Genomic DNA, 14976 nt, shown 5'->3' on the forward strand with positions numbered 1-14976 from the left:
CCTGGCCTGCTGTTTTTTGTTTTGATTGTTGTAGGCTGTCTATGCTGAGGATCAGCCTGAGGTTTAAACTTAATGTCTTTTCTGAGCCTTTCCCTGGGCATATATGCTCACTTTCTAAATTTCCTAGTATATGCAGTTGTTTGTTTTTAATGTCTGGCTCCCAAAAGAGGAAAAAGAGAAAAATGAAGGGAGGAGGGAAGTGTACCAGGCCTTTAAATCCCAGTGAAGTCATTTCAGCCAGAGGGGGAGGGACTTGTAACAATTGGGGGAGGTGCAACAATGGCCATCCATTTTCTGTCTGCCTCTCTCTGTTTAAAAGCAGCAAGCCAGGGTGCCTGGGTATCTCAGTTGGTTCAACGTCTGACTCTTGGTTTCAGCTTGGGTCCTGATCTCAGGGTCATGAGCTAAGAGCCCCATGTCAGGCTCCAGGAGCCTGCTTAAGATTATCACTCTCCCTCTCCCCCTCCCCTGCTCTCTCTCTTAAAAAAGAAAAAAAAAAAGCAGAAATCCACAAGAAGAGCTCAGATATCTGACATTTGAAGGACAGGGTCCTTTTACTGCCCCCTGGCTCCTTCAGGTTTTATGCAAGCTGCTCCAGGAGCATGTGCACAACTGCCTGTCAGGGCATTGGGATGGGGAATGGTAAATACATGGGTTACTTTATTTTATTTTTATTTTTATTTCAGTATAGTTAACATAGGAGATTATATTAGTTAAGTACAACATAGTGATTCAACAATTCTATATATATTATTCAGTGCTCATTAAGATAAGTATACTGTTAATCCCCTTCATCTATTTCACCCATTCCCCCCACCCACCTCCCTTCTGGTAACCATCAGTTTGTTTTCTATAGTTAAGAGTCTGTTTTTTGGTTTGTCCCTTTTTTTCTCTTCAGTTGTTTCTTAAATTCCACATATGAGTAAAATCGTATGGTATTTGTCTTTCTCTAACAGACTTATTTCTCTTAGCATTATACCCTCTAGATCTGTCCTTGTTGTTTTAAATGGCAGGATTTCATTCTTTTTTATTGCTGAGTAAAATTCCATTATAGATAGATAGGTATAGAGATACACACATACATATATACTACTTCATCTGTTCATCTATTTTTTTTAATATTTTATTTATTTATTTGAGAGAGAGAATGAGACAGAGAGAGTACATGAGAGGGGGGAAGGTCAGAGGGAGAGGCAGACTCCCTGCTGAGCTGGGAGCCCGATGTGGGACTCGATCCTGGGACTCCAGGATCATGACCTGAGCCGAAGGCAGTTGCTTAACCAACTGAGCCACCCAGGCACCCATCTGTTCATCTATTGATGGACACTTGTGCTGCTTCCATAATTTGGCTATTGTAAATAATGCTTCCATAAACATGGGGGCGCATATATCCTTTCAAGTTAGTGTTTTTGTATTTTTGGGTTAAAAACCCAGTAGTGCAATTATTGGATTGAATTACTGGATCATATGGTAATTCTATTTTCAATTTTTTAAGGAATCCTATTTTCTACAGTGACTCTACCAGTTGGCGTTCCCACCAAAAGTACATGAGAAATAAGTACATGCTCCATATCCTTGCCAACACTTGTTGTTTCTTGTGTTTTTTATTTTAGCTATTCTGACAGGTGTGAAGTGATACCTCATTGTGGTTTTGATTTGCATTTCCCTGATGAATAGTGATGTTGAGCACCATTTCATGTGTCTGTTGGCTATCTGTATGTCTTTGGAGAAATGTGTGTTCATGTCTTCTGCCCATTTTTTAATTGGATTGTTTGTTTTGCTGTTGAGTTGTATAAGTTCTTTATAGATTTTGGATACTAAACTTTTATTGAATGTCATTTGCAAATATCTTCTCCCATTCAGTAGGTTGTCTTTTAGTTTTGTTGATTATTTCCTTCACTGTGCAGAAACTTTTTTTTTTTAAAGATTTTATTTATTTATTTGACAGAGACACAGAGAGAGAGGGAACACAAGCAGGAGGAGTGGAGAGGGAGAAGCAGGCCTCCCGCTGAGCAGGGAGCCCGATGCAGGACTCGATCCCAGGATCCTGGGATCATGACCTGAGCCTAAGGCAGACACTTAACGACTGAGCCACCCAGGCGCCCCTGTGCAGAAACTTTTTATTTTGATGTAGTTCCATTAGTTTATTTTTGCTTTCATTTCCCTTGCCTCAGGAGACATACCTCGAAAAATGTTGCTATGGCCAATGTCAGAGAAGTTACCACCTGTGCTCTCAGATTTTTATGATTTCAAGTCTCACATTTAGGTCTTTAAGCCATATTGAGTTTATTTTTGTGTATGGTGTAAGAAAGTGATCCAATTTCATTCTTTTTCATCTAGCTGTCCGGTTTTCCAACACCATTTGTTGAAGAGACTGTCTTTTTCCCATTAGATATTGCCTCCTTTGTCAAAGGTTAATTGACCATATAATTATGGGTTTATATCTGGGCTCTCTATTCTGTTCTGATAATCTATCTGTCTGTTTTTTTGCCTCTACCATACTATTTTGATTACTACAGCTTTGTAGTATGTCTTGAAATCTGGGATTGGGACACCTCCAGTTTTGTTTATCTTTTTTGAGATCGTTTTGGCTACTTAGGGTCTTTTATGGTTCTATACAAATCTTAGGTTTGTTCTAGTTCTGTGAAAAATGCTGTTGGTACTTTGATAGGGATTGCATTAAATCTGCAGATTACTTTGGGTAATATGGACATTTTAACAATATTGCTTCTTCAAATCCATGATCATGGAATATCTTTCCATTTGTTTGTGTGATCTTCAGTTTCTTTCATCATTGTTTTACAGTTGGTCTTTTCACCTCCTTGGTTAATTTTATTCCTAGGTATTTTATTATTTTTGGTACAATTGTGGATGGGATCATTTTCTTTTGAGGGGATTGTTTTCTTAATTTCTCTTTCTACTGATTCATTATTAGTGTATACGAATGCAAAGGATTTCTGTATGTTGATTTTGTGTCCTGCAACTTAATTCATTTATCAGTTCTAGTAGTTTTTTGGCGGAGTCTTTAGGATTTTCTATATATAGTATCATGTCATCTGCAAATAGTGAAAGTTTTACTTCTTCCTTACTAATCTGGATGCCCTTTATTTCTTTTTCTTGTCGAATTGCTGTGGCTAGGACTTCCTAGTACTATGTTGAATAAAAGTGATGAGAGTGGACATCCTTGCCTTGTTTCTGATCTTAGGGGAAAAGCTCTCAGTTTTTCACCATTGAGTGTGATGTTAGCTATGGATTTTTCTTATATGGCCTTTATTATGTGGAGGTATGTTTTCTCTAAACCTACTTTGGTAAAGGTTTTTATCATGAATGGATGTCGCACCTTATCACATGGTTTTTCTGCATCTACTGAAATGATCATATGATTTTATTCTTTCTTGTTGTGATGTATCACATTGATTGATTTAATACTCTGGTTTCTCTTCAGATTGTATAAATCTTTTGCCTTTTATATTGATCGATTTACAAATATTGAATCACCCTCACATCCCAGGAATAAATCCCCCTTGATTGTGGTGAATGTGTTATCGGATTTGATTTGCTAGGGATTTTTGCATCTATGTTCATCAGAAATATTGGCCTATAGTTTTGGTTTTTTGAAGTGTCTTTATCTGGTTTTGGTATCAGGGTAATGCTGGCCTCAGTACATAGGTTAGTATTATTATAAATTTGGTTTGTAACTCTACTTTTTGTTTTCTACATGATTTAAGAGATTAATACATTTAAAAAAATTAGTCTAAAAGCTAGTATTACTGTAACTTTGGTTTGTAACTCTACATTCTGTTTTCTAGATTAATGCTTTAAAAGAATTATTAGTTTATGTTTTGGGGCACATATTGTGTAAATGTGTAATTTTGTGACATAACAGCCAAAAGGGGCAGGGACAGAGCTCTAAAGGAGCAGAGTTTTTGCATGTTATTGAACTTAAGCTGGTATAAATGGAAATTAGAGTGTTACAACTTTAGCATGTTAAATGTAATCCCCATGGTAACCATAAAGAAAAAAATAGCTATGGAACATGAAAGTAAATAAAGGAAATTTAAACATTTCACTGCAAAAAAAATCAGCTAAACACAAAAGAAGACTGTAAGGCAGGAAATGAGGGTCAGAAATGCTCTATAGCATATAGATAACAAATAGCAAAATGATAGAAGTTAAATCTCCCATCAGTGATTATTTTAACTGTAAATGAATAAGCCTATCACAAAAACATAAATACTTTGTGATTCCACTTATATGAAGTACTTGGTGTAATCAGAATTATAGAGACAGAAAGAACGGTGGATGTCAGGGGCTGGGGGAAGGAGGAATGGGGAGTATTATTTAATGAGTATAGAGTTTCAGTTTTATAAAATGAAAGTCATGGAGATGATAGTGATGATCGCACAACATTGTTCAGCATATTTAACACCATTGCATTGTATACTTAAAAATGGTTGAGATAGTAAATTTTGCTATGTGTACTTGCCCAACATTCTTAGACTACAGTTGACCTTTGAATAACATGGGTTTGAACTGCATGGGTCTACTTATATGTGGATTTTTTTTATAAATACAGTATAGTACTGAAAATGTATTTTTTCTTCCTTATGATTTTCTTAATAACATTTTCTTTTCTCCTAGCTTACTTTATTGTAAGAATAGAGTATATAATACATATAACATACAAAATATGCATTAATCGACTGTGTTATTGGTAAGGCTTCTGCTCAATAGTAGGCTATTAGTAGTTAAGTTATATACAAAAAGTTATATACAATTTTCAACTGCACAGAGGGTGAGCACCCTAACCTTGCATTGTTCAAGGGTCGACTGCACTTAATTACTATATTTCATAATGGGATATTAATGGATGGAATAGCTACCCAAATAAAACTATGAAGACCATATAGGAAAATGTGGAAATATGATAAAATTTTAATATATATTAATAGTTGCTAATTATAAAAACATATGTGCTAAACACTGTTTTGATTTTTTTGCATTTAATATGTTATATACAGTAAATCCTCATTGTAGCACAACACCTTAGGAATTTTCTTTTATCAGAAGGGAAAAATCAAGGCACAGATTAAGTGACTTTCACAAGACCAAGTAGCTAATTAGGGGCAGAGCCAGGATGCAAAATTGTTTGGTTCCAAAGCCCAGCATATTTACTGCACTGCTATTATAAAAAACAAACTATGTGCGTATGGTTATAAACACCAAGGTAAAAGATAATTTGCAAACATTAAATTGGCTGTGTTAAGAGATTAGGATTATGTGATTTCTTTTTTACTCTTTTTGTAACAAATACTGGGAAAAAGGTGGAAAGTACAAATAAGCAAAAAATTAAATAAATAAAAGTTGTGTTATCTCAGCCCCCCCAGATTTAATCACTATTATGTTGTTTCCTGTTTAAAAACTTATTTTAGTGTGGCTGGGTGGCTCAGTTGGTTGGGCAACTGCCTTCGGCTCAGGTCATGATCCTGGAGTCCCGGGATCGAGTCCCGCATCGGGCTCCCCACTTGGCAGGAAGCCTGCTTCTCCCTCTCCTGCTCCCCCCTCTTGTGCGTGCTCTCTCTCTCATTCTCTCTCTCAAATAAATAAATAAAATCTAAAATAAATAAATAAATAAAAACTTATTTTACTGTTGTTTCACCATGTTTTCAAATTAAAATATAATAGTGGTATAGTATACATGATAATAATCCAAGGTACACTGTGGAAAATTCAGCTACGATTTCCTCACAGGGCATAATAGTCATACAGATTAACAGGGCTTAAAATGTTTAAATGTTAAATGGAACTCTATTAATAGCTGCTATTGATTAAGTATCTTCCATATACTAAACACTTTTGGTGACTTATATAGAAAATTCAGCCTTCTCTCAGTTTTTCTAATTCTTCCTTTAACTCTACCAATAAGGAGGAATGCTAATATAAAATAACAAAACACCCCAAAACCTCAAACCCTCACTAAGAGTTTATTTCTCATTTATTCAGCAGTGCAAAATAGCTATGCCTAGTTAAGGGGCTGTTTTCTGAGTTGAGACTCAGGGAGAGAGACTCCCTAGTTTTGTGGGTCTACCATGCCCAGGACCTCTGGCCAGACAGGAAATGGAATGTCTGTTTAGGAGCTAGGTCTGAAAGCAACTTACATCATTTCTGCCTACATTTCATTCAGAGAAGTCAATCACAGGAGCCCTATATAATCACAAGGGAAGCTTGGAAATGTAGTCTGGTAGGATGCCAAGAAGGAAAAGAAAATGGGGTTTGTTGTAGAGGTATCAGTAGCAGTTACCACATATGCCCTAATGTGGCCTGGGGTGAGTGGATGGATTGTGCTATGTTCTAGGCTTTAGGATGAACAATTTCCTTTTGCTGGTATTTAAATTTGTCTTTATCATCAGCATTGTGAAAATAAGGTTAGGGATAAAAAGATACTCACCTGTTCTGATTATAATCCACTAAGATATATCAGTACAAACCAAACTAATTGGACTTCTTTTCTGAATACCATATACAAAGAAAAAAATAAACTCTCAGGCGCCTGGGTGGCTCAGATGGTTAAGCGTCTGCCTTCGGCTCAGGTCGTGATCCCAGGGTCCTGGGATCGAGTCCTGCATCGGGCTCCCTGCTCCTTGGGAGACTGCTTCTCCCTCTGCCTCTCTCTCTCTCTCTCTCTCTCTCTGTCTCTCATGAATAAATAAAAAAAAAAATCTTTAAAAAAAAAAAGAAAAAAATCAACTCTTTTTTTATGAGCTACCAACAGGCATCTTATGTCACAGAGAAGAGCCTGAGAAAATTAGGCTAAAACATAGAATCTGAGACAGGAGAAAAGCAAAGCATCCTGATTCTGCTCAGTTTCTGAATGTAGTTGTGAAACAAAAGCAGAAAGCCCTCATTCTTTAGGAAAAAAATATTTATATTAACTTCCTCTTTAAGAATGGAAATTAGCTTTTTATCAGTAAAATTTGTTAGCTAGATAGAAAGCCAAAGAAATACGTTTTTGTTTTGACAACCTATTTTTCACAAGATAAAAATTCTCTTAGTGCAACTAAGTTACTAGTTTACTTTTCTGTTACACAAATGAAAACTTTAATTGATTTCATTGCTTCAAATATTTGTGAAAAATTGTTTAACTAAATCAGAAAAGTCACACAATAATAATTGTGAAAATAAGATAAGGTTTTGCATTGTATCTGTTTATGTAAATTATTCAACAGTAAGCCTCCTACGCTATTTTTAAAGATGCATTGTATTCACTGACTCTAGAAACTACAGTTTTAACTATTCTCTTCTCCTCCTACTACAGTAGAATTTTATTATTATTTTTTTTATTTGTTTGAGAGAGAGAGAAAGAGACGGAACACAAGCAGTTGGAGTGGGAGAGGGAGAAGCAGGCTTCCTGCTGAGCAGGGAGTCCTATGCACGCTCGATGCAGGGCTCCACCCCAGGACCCTGGGATCGTGACCTGAGCCAAAGGCAGACACTTAACAGACTGAGCCACTCAGGCACCCCTACAGTAGAATTTTAATAAAATGATTTTAAACAGTTTTTGCCTCCAGAACCCAAACACAATGCAGTGTTTGCTTCCTCACAGTTAACAGAAAACTAGTTTTTCACCTGGGTCTTCTCTGGCTTCAGTTACATGAGCAGGGGTTTTTTTGTTTTTGTTTTTGTTTTTTTTAGCTTAACTAGATAAAGTTTCTATCTTTTGCAATGGAAAGAGTTTTGACAAAACAGTGTTTGCTTGATGTCTAGGAACCCTCATCCACTGTTGGTGGGAATGCAAACTGGTGCAGCCACTGTGGAAAACAGTATGGAGTTTCCTCAGAAAGTTAAAAATGGAACTACCCTATGATCCAGTAATCACACTACTGGGTATTTACCCAGAAAATACAAAAACATTAATTCAGAGGGATACATGCACCCCTATGTTTATGGCAATATTATTTACAGTAGCCAAATTATCAAAGCAGCCCAGGTGTCCACCAATAGATGAATGGATAAAGAAGATGTGGTGTATATTAACTACTTTTTTGACTTTTGTTATTTTCAACTTCAGTGGGTTTACTGACCTTGGCTCTGCTTTATGCTTAACAGAGCTATCCCATTCCTCATGGAGAGACAGTAGGGATAGTACATTCATTTCAGCTTCTAAGCTGGCATCTAAAATGAAATTGCTCTGCTTTGTAACTCCAGTGCAAGGTACTAATGACGTTATTACCTATGAATCTTGGGTTGTATAAAGGCATTGTATAACAAAGAATTTTTAAATGGAATCATTACTTTTTAAAAATTATTATCATAATTACAAGGTAACAGAATGAGTATACAAAATAGTGTCTCTGATATTTTATTATGATAACATTTAAGTGCTAGCCATAAATTGTCATTATCTCTTAGGAATGCATGAAAAGACACATGACATGCAATTCTCCGGTTTCAATTATATAAGTACATCATAAATTTTCAGTTTTTATTATGGGTACACTGTTCAAAATTTAATTGCACATGTAAAAAGTTTTAAAGCTGTTATTTTGTCCATAATTTCATATGCTCCTATCATAGTTAGTGCCTGAGTTAGTTGGTCTCCTAAAGCAGCAGTAGTTAGTGACAAGTTGTTACTTTCCATTTTCCACCTATCAAGTGCTTGGCGGACTCTCTCATTTAATGAAACAGTGCTGAAAATTTTAAAGATAATATTATTTTAATCACCAACTAAGATCATTTAAGTTACTTAAATATTATATACCTAAGTTTTCAAATCAATTTACCAGGTTGAAGTGAAGATTAAATTATTGGTGAAGATTGTTCATATAAAATTAGCACAGAGCTTGGCAAATAGTGAATGTTAGCTCCATGCCAACCCTTGTTTCCTTGTAGAAAATCAATTAACATTCACTTCTAAGAGAGATTTACTCAAGATCTCAAAACAGTAATTGTGGGTTATTTATCCTAAGGCAGTATATTACTGCTACAGTACTATGTGCTTTATAACGTGATCTCATAACAACTCTCATAGGTAAGTATATCCATTTTACCAGTGGAGAAATTGAAGTACCTATAAGTTAAGGGGCCTATCCAAGGTCACAAAACTAGTTGTAATTTAAAGCCAGACAGTCTGCCATGAGAGCCCTTACTCTTAACTACATTGCCCACATGGTTCTCAAATATATAATAAACTAACATCAGTCTTTTACAGCAAATTAGAATTCATGTTAATATGATGTTTCAAAATCTTATAATATCAAAGTGATATAAATCAGAACATAAGAATAAGCTTATACCACATGTTGTTCTTCATACATACCTCTTTGCAGACATATCTGTTTCTGAGATGACCAGGTTTAATTTTTTACACAGAAATTTAAAATTTGTTTCAGTGATGTTATTGGCAACTATGTTGAAGATCTTCTCTAGGATTTTCTCTACATTTGAACACAAAAAAAATTTAAGTCCTTTCTTTTGAAAAACATACTCTATTTCGAGTTATTATTTTATCTGAGTCCCTTACTTCTGTGCTCCTATCAAATGTCTATGTCAAGTAAAATTGAAAAGTAAGATGCAGACCTAATATACAAACTGAAATTTGAACCATTTGTTCTATTTCTTCCAAAATCTGAATAATCAACATGTAATTGCCATTTAAAAGTGTATCATAAGCACCTACAAAATGATTTTCAAAAACTTTCTTTAATTCTTTGAGGATTTGAAATGAATTTAACTCCATCCTTTGATTCAGGCTTTTTAATGGGCTTCTTTATGTACCATCTTAAAAAAAACCAAGTTTACATCTACTATAAATACAGTGTGTATATTTTATGTGTATATTTTATATTCAAATCACTGTATTTAATGAGTGCTAGCTTAGATATAAGTAGAGAGTTTTTAGTTTTTTGTTGTTTTTTTTTTTAAAAAGTTTCCAGCTAACTTGGACTAGATCTATTTTTTGTTATTAAGGTACTTTGGGAATTTTTAAGAACTAGCAATCTCCCACCCCCCTGTAATCATCTCAGTCCCTCAGGCTAGATTATATGCAAATGATATAAATGAAAGTCCAATTTCCTAAGCAAAATTTTAAGGAAGGAACCCCATGTTCTTTGCTAATTGGAGAATAAATGTATCTCCCATGATGACTCCCTTCCCCTCTCTCTGCGTACCTGCAGTATGAAGGCCCCTTGGGTATAAAGGATATAAGTGGCTAGGATTCTCTCATTTCTGCCGACTTTGATCTGTTGCCACTTCTCTAAAGTCTCTTCCTGCTTTTTTTAAAAATTTTCTTTATTTGCCAGAGAGAGAGAAAGAGCACAAGCAGGGGGAGCAACAGGCAGAGAGAGAGGAGAAGCAGGCTCCCCGCTGAGCAAGGAGCCCGACACGGGACTCGATTCCAGACGCTTAACCATAAAGTCTCTTCCTGTTACCTAACAGTAATACTTTATGGATTCTTAGAAACTTCTAAAAACTTTATAAAGTAGATATCACAGGAGTGCCTGGGTGGCTCAGTCAGTTAAGCGTCTGCCTTCAGCTCAGGTCATGATCCCAGAGTCCTGGGATCTAGCCCCATGTTGGGCTCCCCACTCAGTGAGAAGCCTGTTTCTCCCTCTCCCTGCTGCTCCCTCTACTCTCTCTGTCAAATAAATAAATAAAATCTTAAAAAAAAGTAGTTATCATAAAATACTCCTTTTTAATGATAATGAGCAGAACCACCTTGCATAGCAAGTTAGAAAAAACAGCTACTGTGACTTTTAATTTTCTCTCTTAGGTTCCTTCCATCAGTGAGGCCCAAGTCTTAGAGAAACTTTTAACTGGTAGCCACGCGTGGATGTATATTGTGACTTAAAGAGAACTGTACATTTTTAGTGACCATCTCACTATATTATGAGATTATGCTGATATAAGCTCCTGATTACAGACAGGGAACATAACAGAATGATATGGAGGGATGGTTTTGTATATTTCCCCAAATCTGGATCCATACTTATTAAATTGACTTAATACTTTGTAAGTACTCATTGAAGTGGAGGACCAAACTCTGGATCCAATCTAAGGATTGACAGAAGCAAAGTCAGAGTCCCAGGAAAAAGCTTAGTTGTTCAGAACTTAGCCCCAAGGAAAGAATTGGACAGTGAAATTTCCCTGCCAGAGGCTTGGAGAAACCAATCTCCATCTGGTCCAGTGGAAGGATATTTAAAGAAAATGGACCTGTTATCTGAAACAATCAGGGACAACCAAAGGAATGCTTAAGGACGAAGAATGAAGACTACCCATGACTACAGACAGGTGATCATAGTGGGCCAAAAGCTGATTGGCTTCATTGGAAAAGGTCTAAGTACTTTCTTCAAGGCCAGATGAGAGTTTTAGAACAACTACATACGGTGATATGGATCAGAACCCATGAAGAAGTTTTTGTGTGGAATGCCTAAGTCTGGGCACAGCCATGATGAAAAACCTGTGGAAGGGTATTGAGGCCAATAGGTGGATAACAGCCTACTCCTCCACTTGGGTTTGCCTGTTTTCAATGGTTTAGTTTGTGTGGACCCAGATGAAATAATCTGAATTATCAAAATAAATTCCTAACCCTCAGTAAAGGGAAGATGATAAATATTTTAATGCCTCTGCCAGATTGAAAACCTCTATAAAGCATACTATCTTTTAATTTACAGATGATACTAGAAAATGACTTATAAGCTAGTAAGTCACTCTCTCATCACCTACCATCTCTTTGATCTGCCCTCTGTAGATAGTGTGCAATAGTATACAATTGTTTTCCTTTACAGATTTCCATCGGAGGTCTCAGCAAAGGGTTATCATCAAAATTTATCTCCTTCAGTGAAAAAAGGTTGTGGATACCATTAGGTAGAACTGTCAGATTATTTCCTAGTAGAAATGAAGTTATAATTGAATTATACCTTTCTGTATAAAGAAAAATCTGAAGATAAATAACAACTACTTATGGGGCATTTACTGTGTCTCATTGGCAACATACCAGATATACCAAATATAAATTCTTATCATTGTTTCCTTGCTAGGAGTGAAAAGAAGGAAGTATAGAAACAGAGCTATGGTTCTTTTCTCTCAGAGGATGGCAAAATGAGATAGGAAGCTGTTCTCTTATAGTACAGGAAAGGACTTTGTGGTGGTATCTTTTAAATAAACTTTTTATTTAGAATAATTTCAGATGTACAGCAAGTTGCAGAAATTGTAGAGAATTCTTGTATATTCCTCATCCAGTTTTAGTTTCACCTGATGTTACCATCTCACGTTATTGTATTACATTTGTCAAAACTAAGAAACATTGGCACATTACTATTAAATAAACTGCAGACAATTTTGGATTTCATTAGTTTTTTCTATCAGTGTCCTTTTTCTGTTCTAGAATCCATTCCAGGATAACACACTGCATAGAGTTATGTCTTCTTCATCTCCTTTGGTCAGAGACAGTTACTCATTCTTTCCTTGTTTTTCATGATCTTGACAGTTGAGTAGTACTGATTAGGTATTTTTATAGAATATTCCTTAATTTGAGTTTATCTGATATATTTTCTCATGATTAGACTGGGGTTATGGGTTTCTGGAAAGAATACTACAGAGGTGAAGAGCTCTCATCACATCCCAGCAGGGGTTACCTGATACCCATATGACTTTACTAGCAATGTTAAGCTTGATCCCTTGGCTAAAACAGTGTCTTGCCAGGTTTCTCTGATATAATGTTTTGATTTTTTCTTGTCCATACTCTATATTTTTTGGAACTGATTTACAAGGTCTAGTCCATCCTCAAGGAGTGGGGATTAAACTCTACTTCCCTAAAGTGTAATGTTTTCAAGACACCTTAGTCTAACAAAAACTGCAGGTAAAAAGTAAAACTGTGGTGACTAACAGGGTAAGACTTCGTAATCATTTAAAGAGGAACTGACCTATAATTTGCCTTTCTATTATTTATACATTTATAGTTATATTATTTATAGTCATAAAGGAACCTGGTTCCTTTCAGTGAAGAGTGGCATTCAGAAACCAAGATCAGGATACTAGTTTTGCTCATTGCTTCTGGGAGTGTGTGTGTGTGTGTGTGTGTGTGTGTGTGTGTGTGTATGTACACATACATACCTACATATATATAAGGGGTTTTAAAATGTACATTATAAGCTCATAATTATAAATATATGTGTTAATGCATATGTATAATATATATGTCACAACATATAGTATTTAGGGTCTGGCTTCTTTCAGCATAATGCATTTGAGATTTATTGGTGTTTAATGACATATCAATAGTTTGTTCCTTTTTACTAATGAGAAGTATTCCATTATATGGATTTGCATACATCATCCATTCGCTAACTAAAGGACATTTTCAATGATTCCACTTTTTGGTGATTATGAATAAAACCATTCTATATATTTGCACTCAGTTTTTTTAATTGAATATACATTTACATTTCACTTGAAATGAAAGTGTAGTTGGAGTGTGGTGGGTTGTATGGTAAATATACATATAACTTTATAAGAAAGAATGTGTATCATTTTGCATTCCTACCATCAACATATCAGAGTTGCAGTTACAGCTCTTGGTATTGTCAGATTTTAATTTTAGTTATTCTAAGAGAAAGAGTTCATTGTAGCAGCTCTTTCTGCCCACAGGTCTTGTCCCTGTGCTTTAATAAAAGCTCCTTTTTGCATTCACACATACAAAAATATCTCATTATAGATTTAATTTGCATTTCTCTCATGACTAATGACTTGAGTATATTTCCTTGTGCTTATTTGCCATTCATATACATTCTTTGTAAAGTGTTCAAAATTTATGCCAATTTTTATTGAGGCAACTGTTTAATATTGACTTTTGAGAATTATTTTTATGTATTCAGCAAATATTTTCTTCTGGTCTGTGGCTTTTCATTCTTTTAACAACACCTTTTGAAGGGTAGAGGTTTCTAATTTTGATGAAGTCCAATTAATTTTTCTGTGGATTGTGATTTTGGTGTTGTATCTAACAAATCTTTGCCAAGGTTACAAATATTTTCTTCTATGTTTTTATCTAGCAGTTTTATAGTTTTAGCTTTTACATTTAGGTCTGTGATTCATTTTCAGTTGGTTTTTTATATGGTATGTGGTATGGATCAAAGTTTTTTTGTTTTGTTTTAATGTTGCAGTTTGTTTTGTTTTTTGGCTTGTGGCTATCTGGTTGCCCTAGCACCATTTGTTGAAAACACTATCTTCTTGGGATGTCTTGGTGGCTCAGTCCATTAAGTGTCTGCCTTCTGCTCAGGTCATGATCCCAGGGGCTGGGATGGAGCCCCGCATCGGGCTCCCTGCTTGGCAGGAAGCCTGCTTCTCCCTCTCCCACTCCCTCTGCTTGTATTCGCTCTCTCACTGTCTGTCTCTGGCAAATAAATAAATAAAATCTTAAAAAAAAAAAAAAGAAAGTACTACCTTCTCCATTGAATTACATTTACATAAAAATCAATTGGCCATATATGCATGGGTCTGTTTCTACACTCTCTATTCCATTGATCTATGTCTGTCATTTTGCCAAGTGTACACTGTCTTTACTACCATAGCCTTTCATAAGTCTTAAAAATCAGGTTGTATGAATCCTTCAACTTTGTTCTTTTTTCAAAATAATTTTAGCTAGGGGCGCCTGGGTGGCTCAGTCGTTAAGCATCGGTTTTCAGCTCAGGTCATGATCCCAGGGTCCTGGGATCGAGCCCCACTTCAGGCTCCCTGCTCAGCAGGAAGCCTGCTTCTCCCTCTCCCATTCCCTTTGCTTGTGTTCCCTGTCTCGCTGTGTCTCTCTCTGTCAAAATAATTTTAGCTATTCTATTTCTTTTGCCTTTTATATAAATTTTAGAATTAGCTCATTTCTTTCTGAAATAAAAAACCTTGCTGTGATGTATATTGGAATTGAGTTGAATTTAAAAATAAGTTGGGGAAAGTAACATATTAACAATATCAATTCTTCCAATTTATGAA

At 35.6% G+C, this 14976-nt stretch overlaps 1 protein-coding gene and 1 long non-coding RNA gene across 7 annotated transcripts in view; one reads left to right on the top strand and one right to left on the bottom strand.

Moving 5' to 3' along the window:
- Positions 1-14976, top strand: part of LOC141373857 (uncharacterized) — a 92940-nt gene that overhangs the window by 9450 nt on the left and 68514 nt on the right. The window lies entirely within an intron of this gene.
- Positions 8469-14976, bottom strand: part of LRRD1 (leucine rich repeats and death domain containing 1) — a 32937-nt gene continuing 26429 nt past the window's right edge. For 3 of the 5 annotated variants that reach the window (XM_073898810.1, XM_025872859.2, XM_073898811.1), the window contains 3 exons: positions 11722-11883; positions 9317-9434; positions 8469-8687 (listed from right to left, as the gene is read on the bottom strand). In XM_073898810.1, the coding sequence (XP_073754911.1) occupies positions 8501-8687; positions 9317-9434; positions 11722-11883 (467 nt within the window). In that variant the 3' untranslated portion in view covers positions 8469-8500. Of the gene's footprint in view, positions 8688-9316; positions 9435-11721; positions 11884-14976 lie in introns of those variants that run through there. The other 2 variants (XM_073898809.1, XR_012380210.1) reach the window with 2 other exon arrangements.

Source organism: Callorhinus ursinus, unplaced genomic scaffold (genome assembly GCF_003265705.2).
Source record: "Callorhinus ursinus isolate GAN/ISIS: 27379988/994484 unplaced genomic scaffold, GSC_fseal_2.0 scaffold12, whole genome shotgun sequence".
NCBI classification, from domain to species: domain Eukaryota; kingdom Metazoa; phylum Chordata; class Mammalia; order Carnivora; family Otariidae; genus Callorhinus; species Callorhinus ursinus.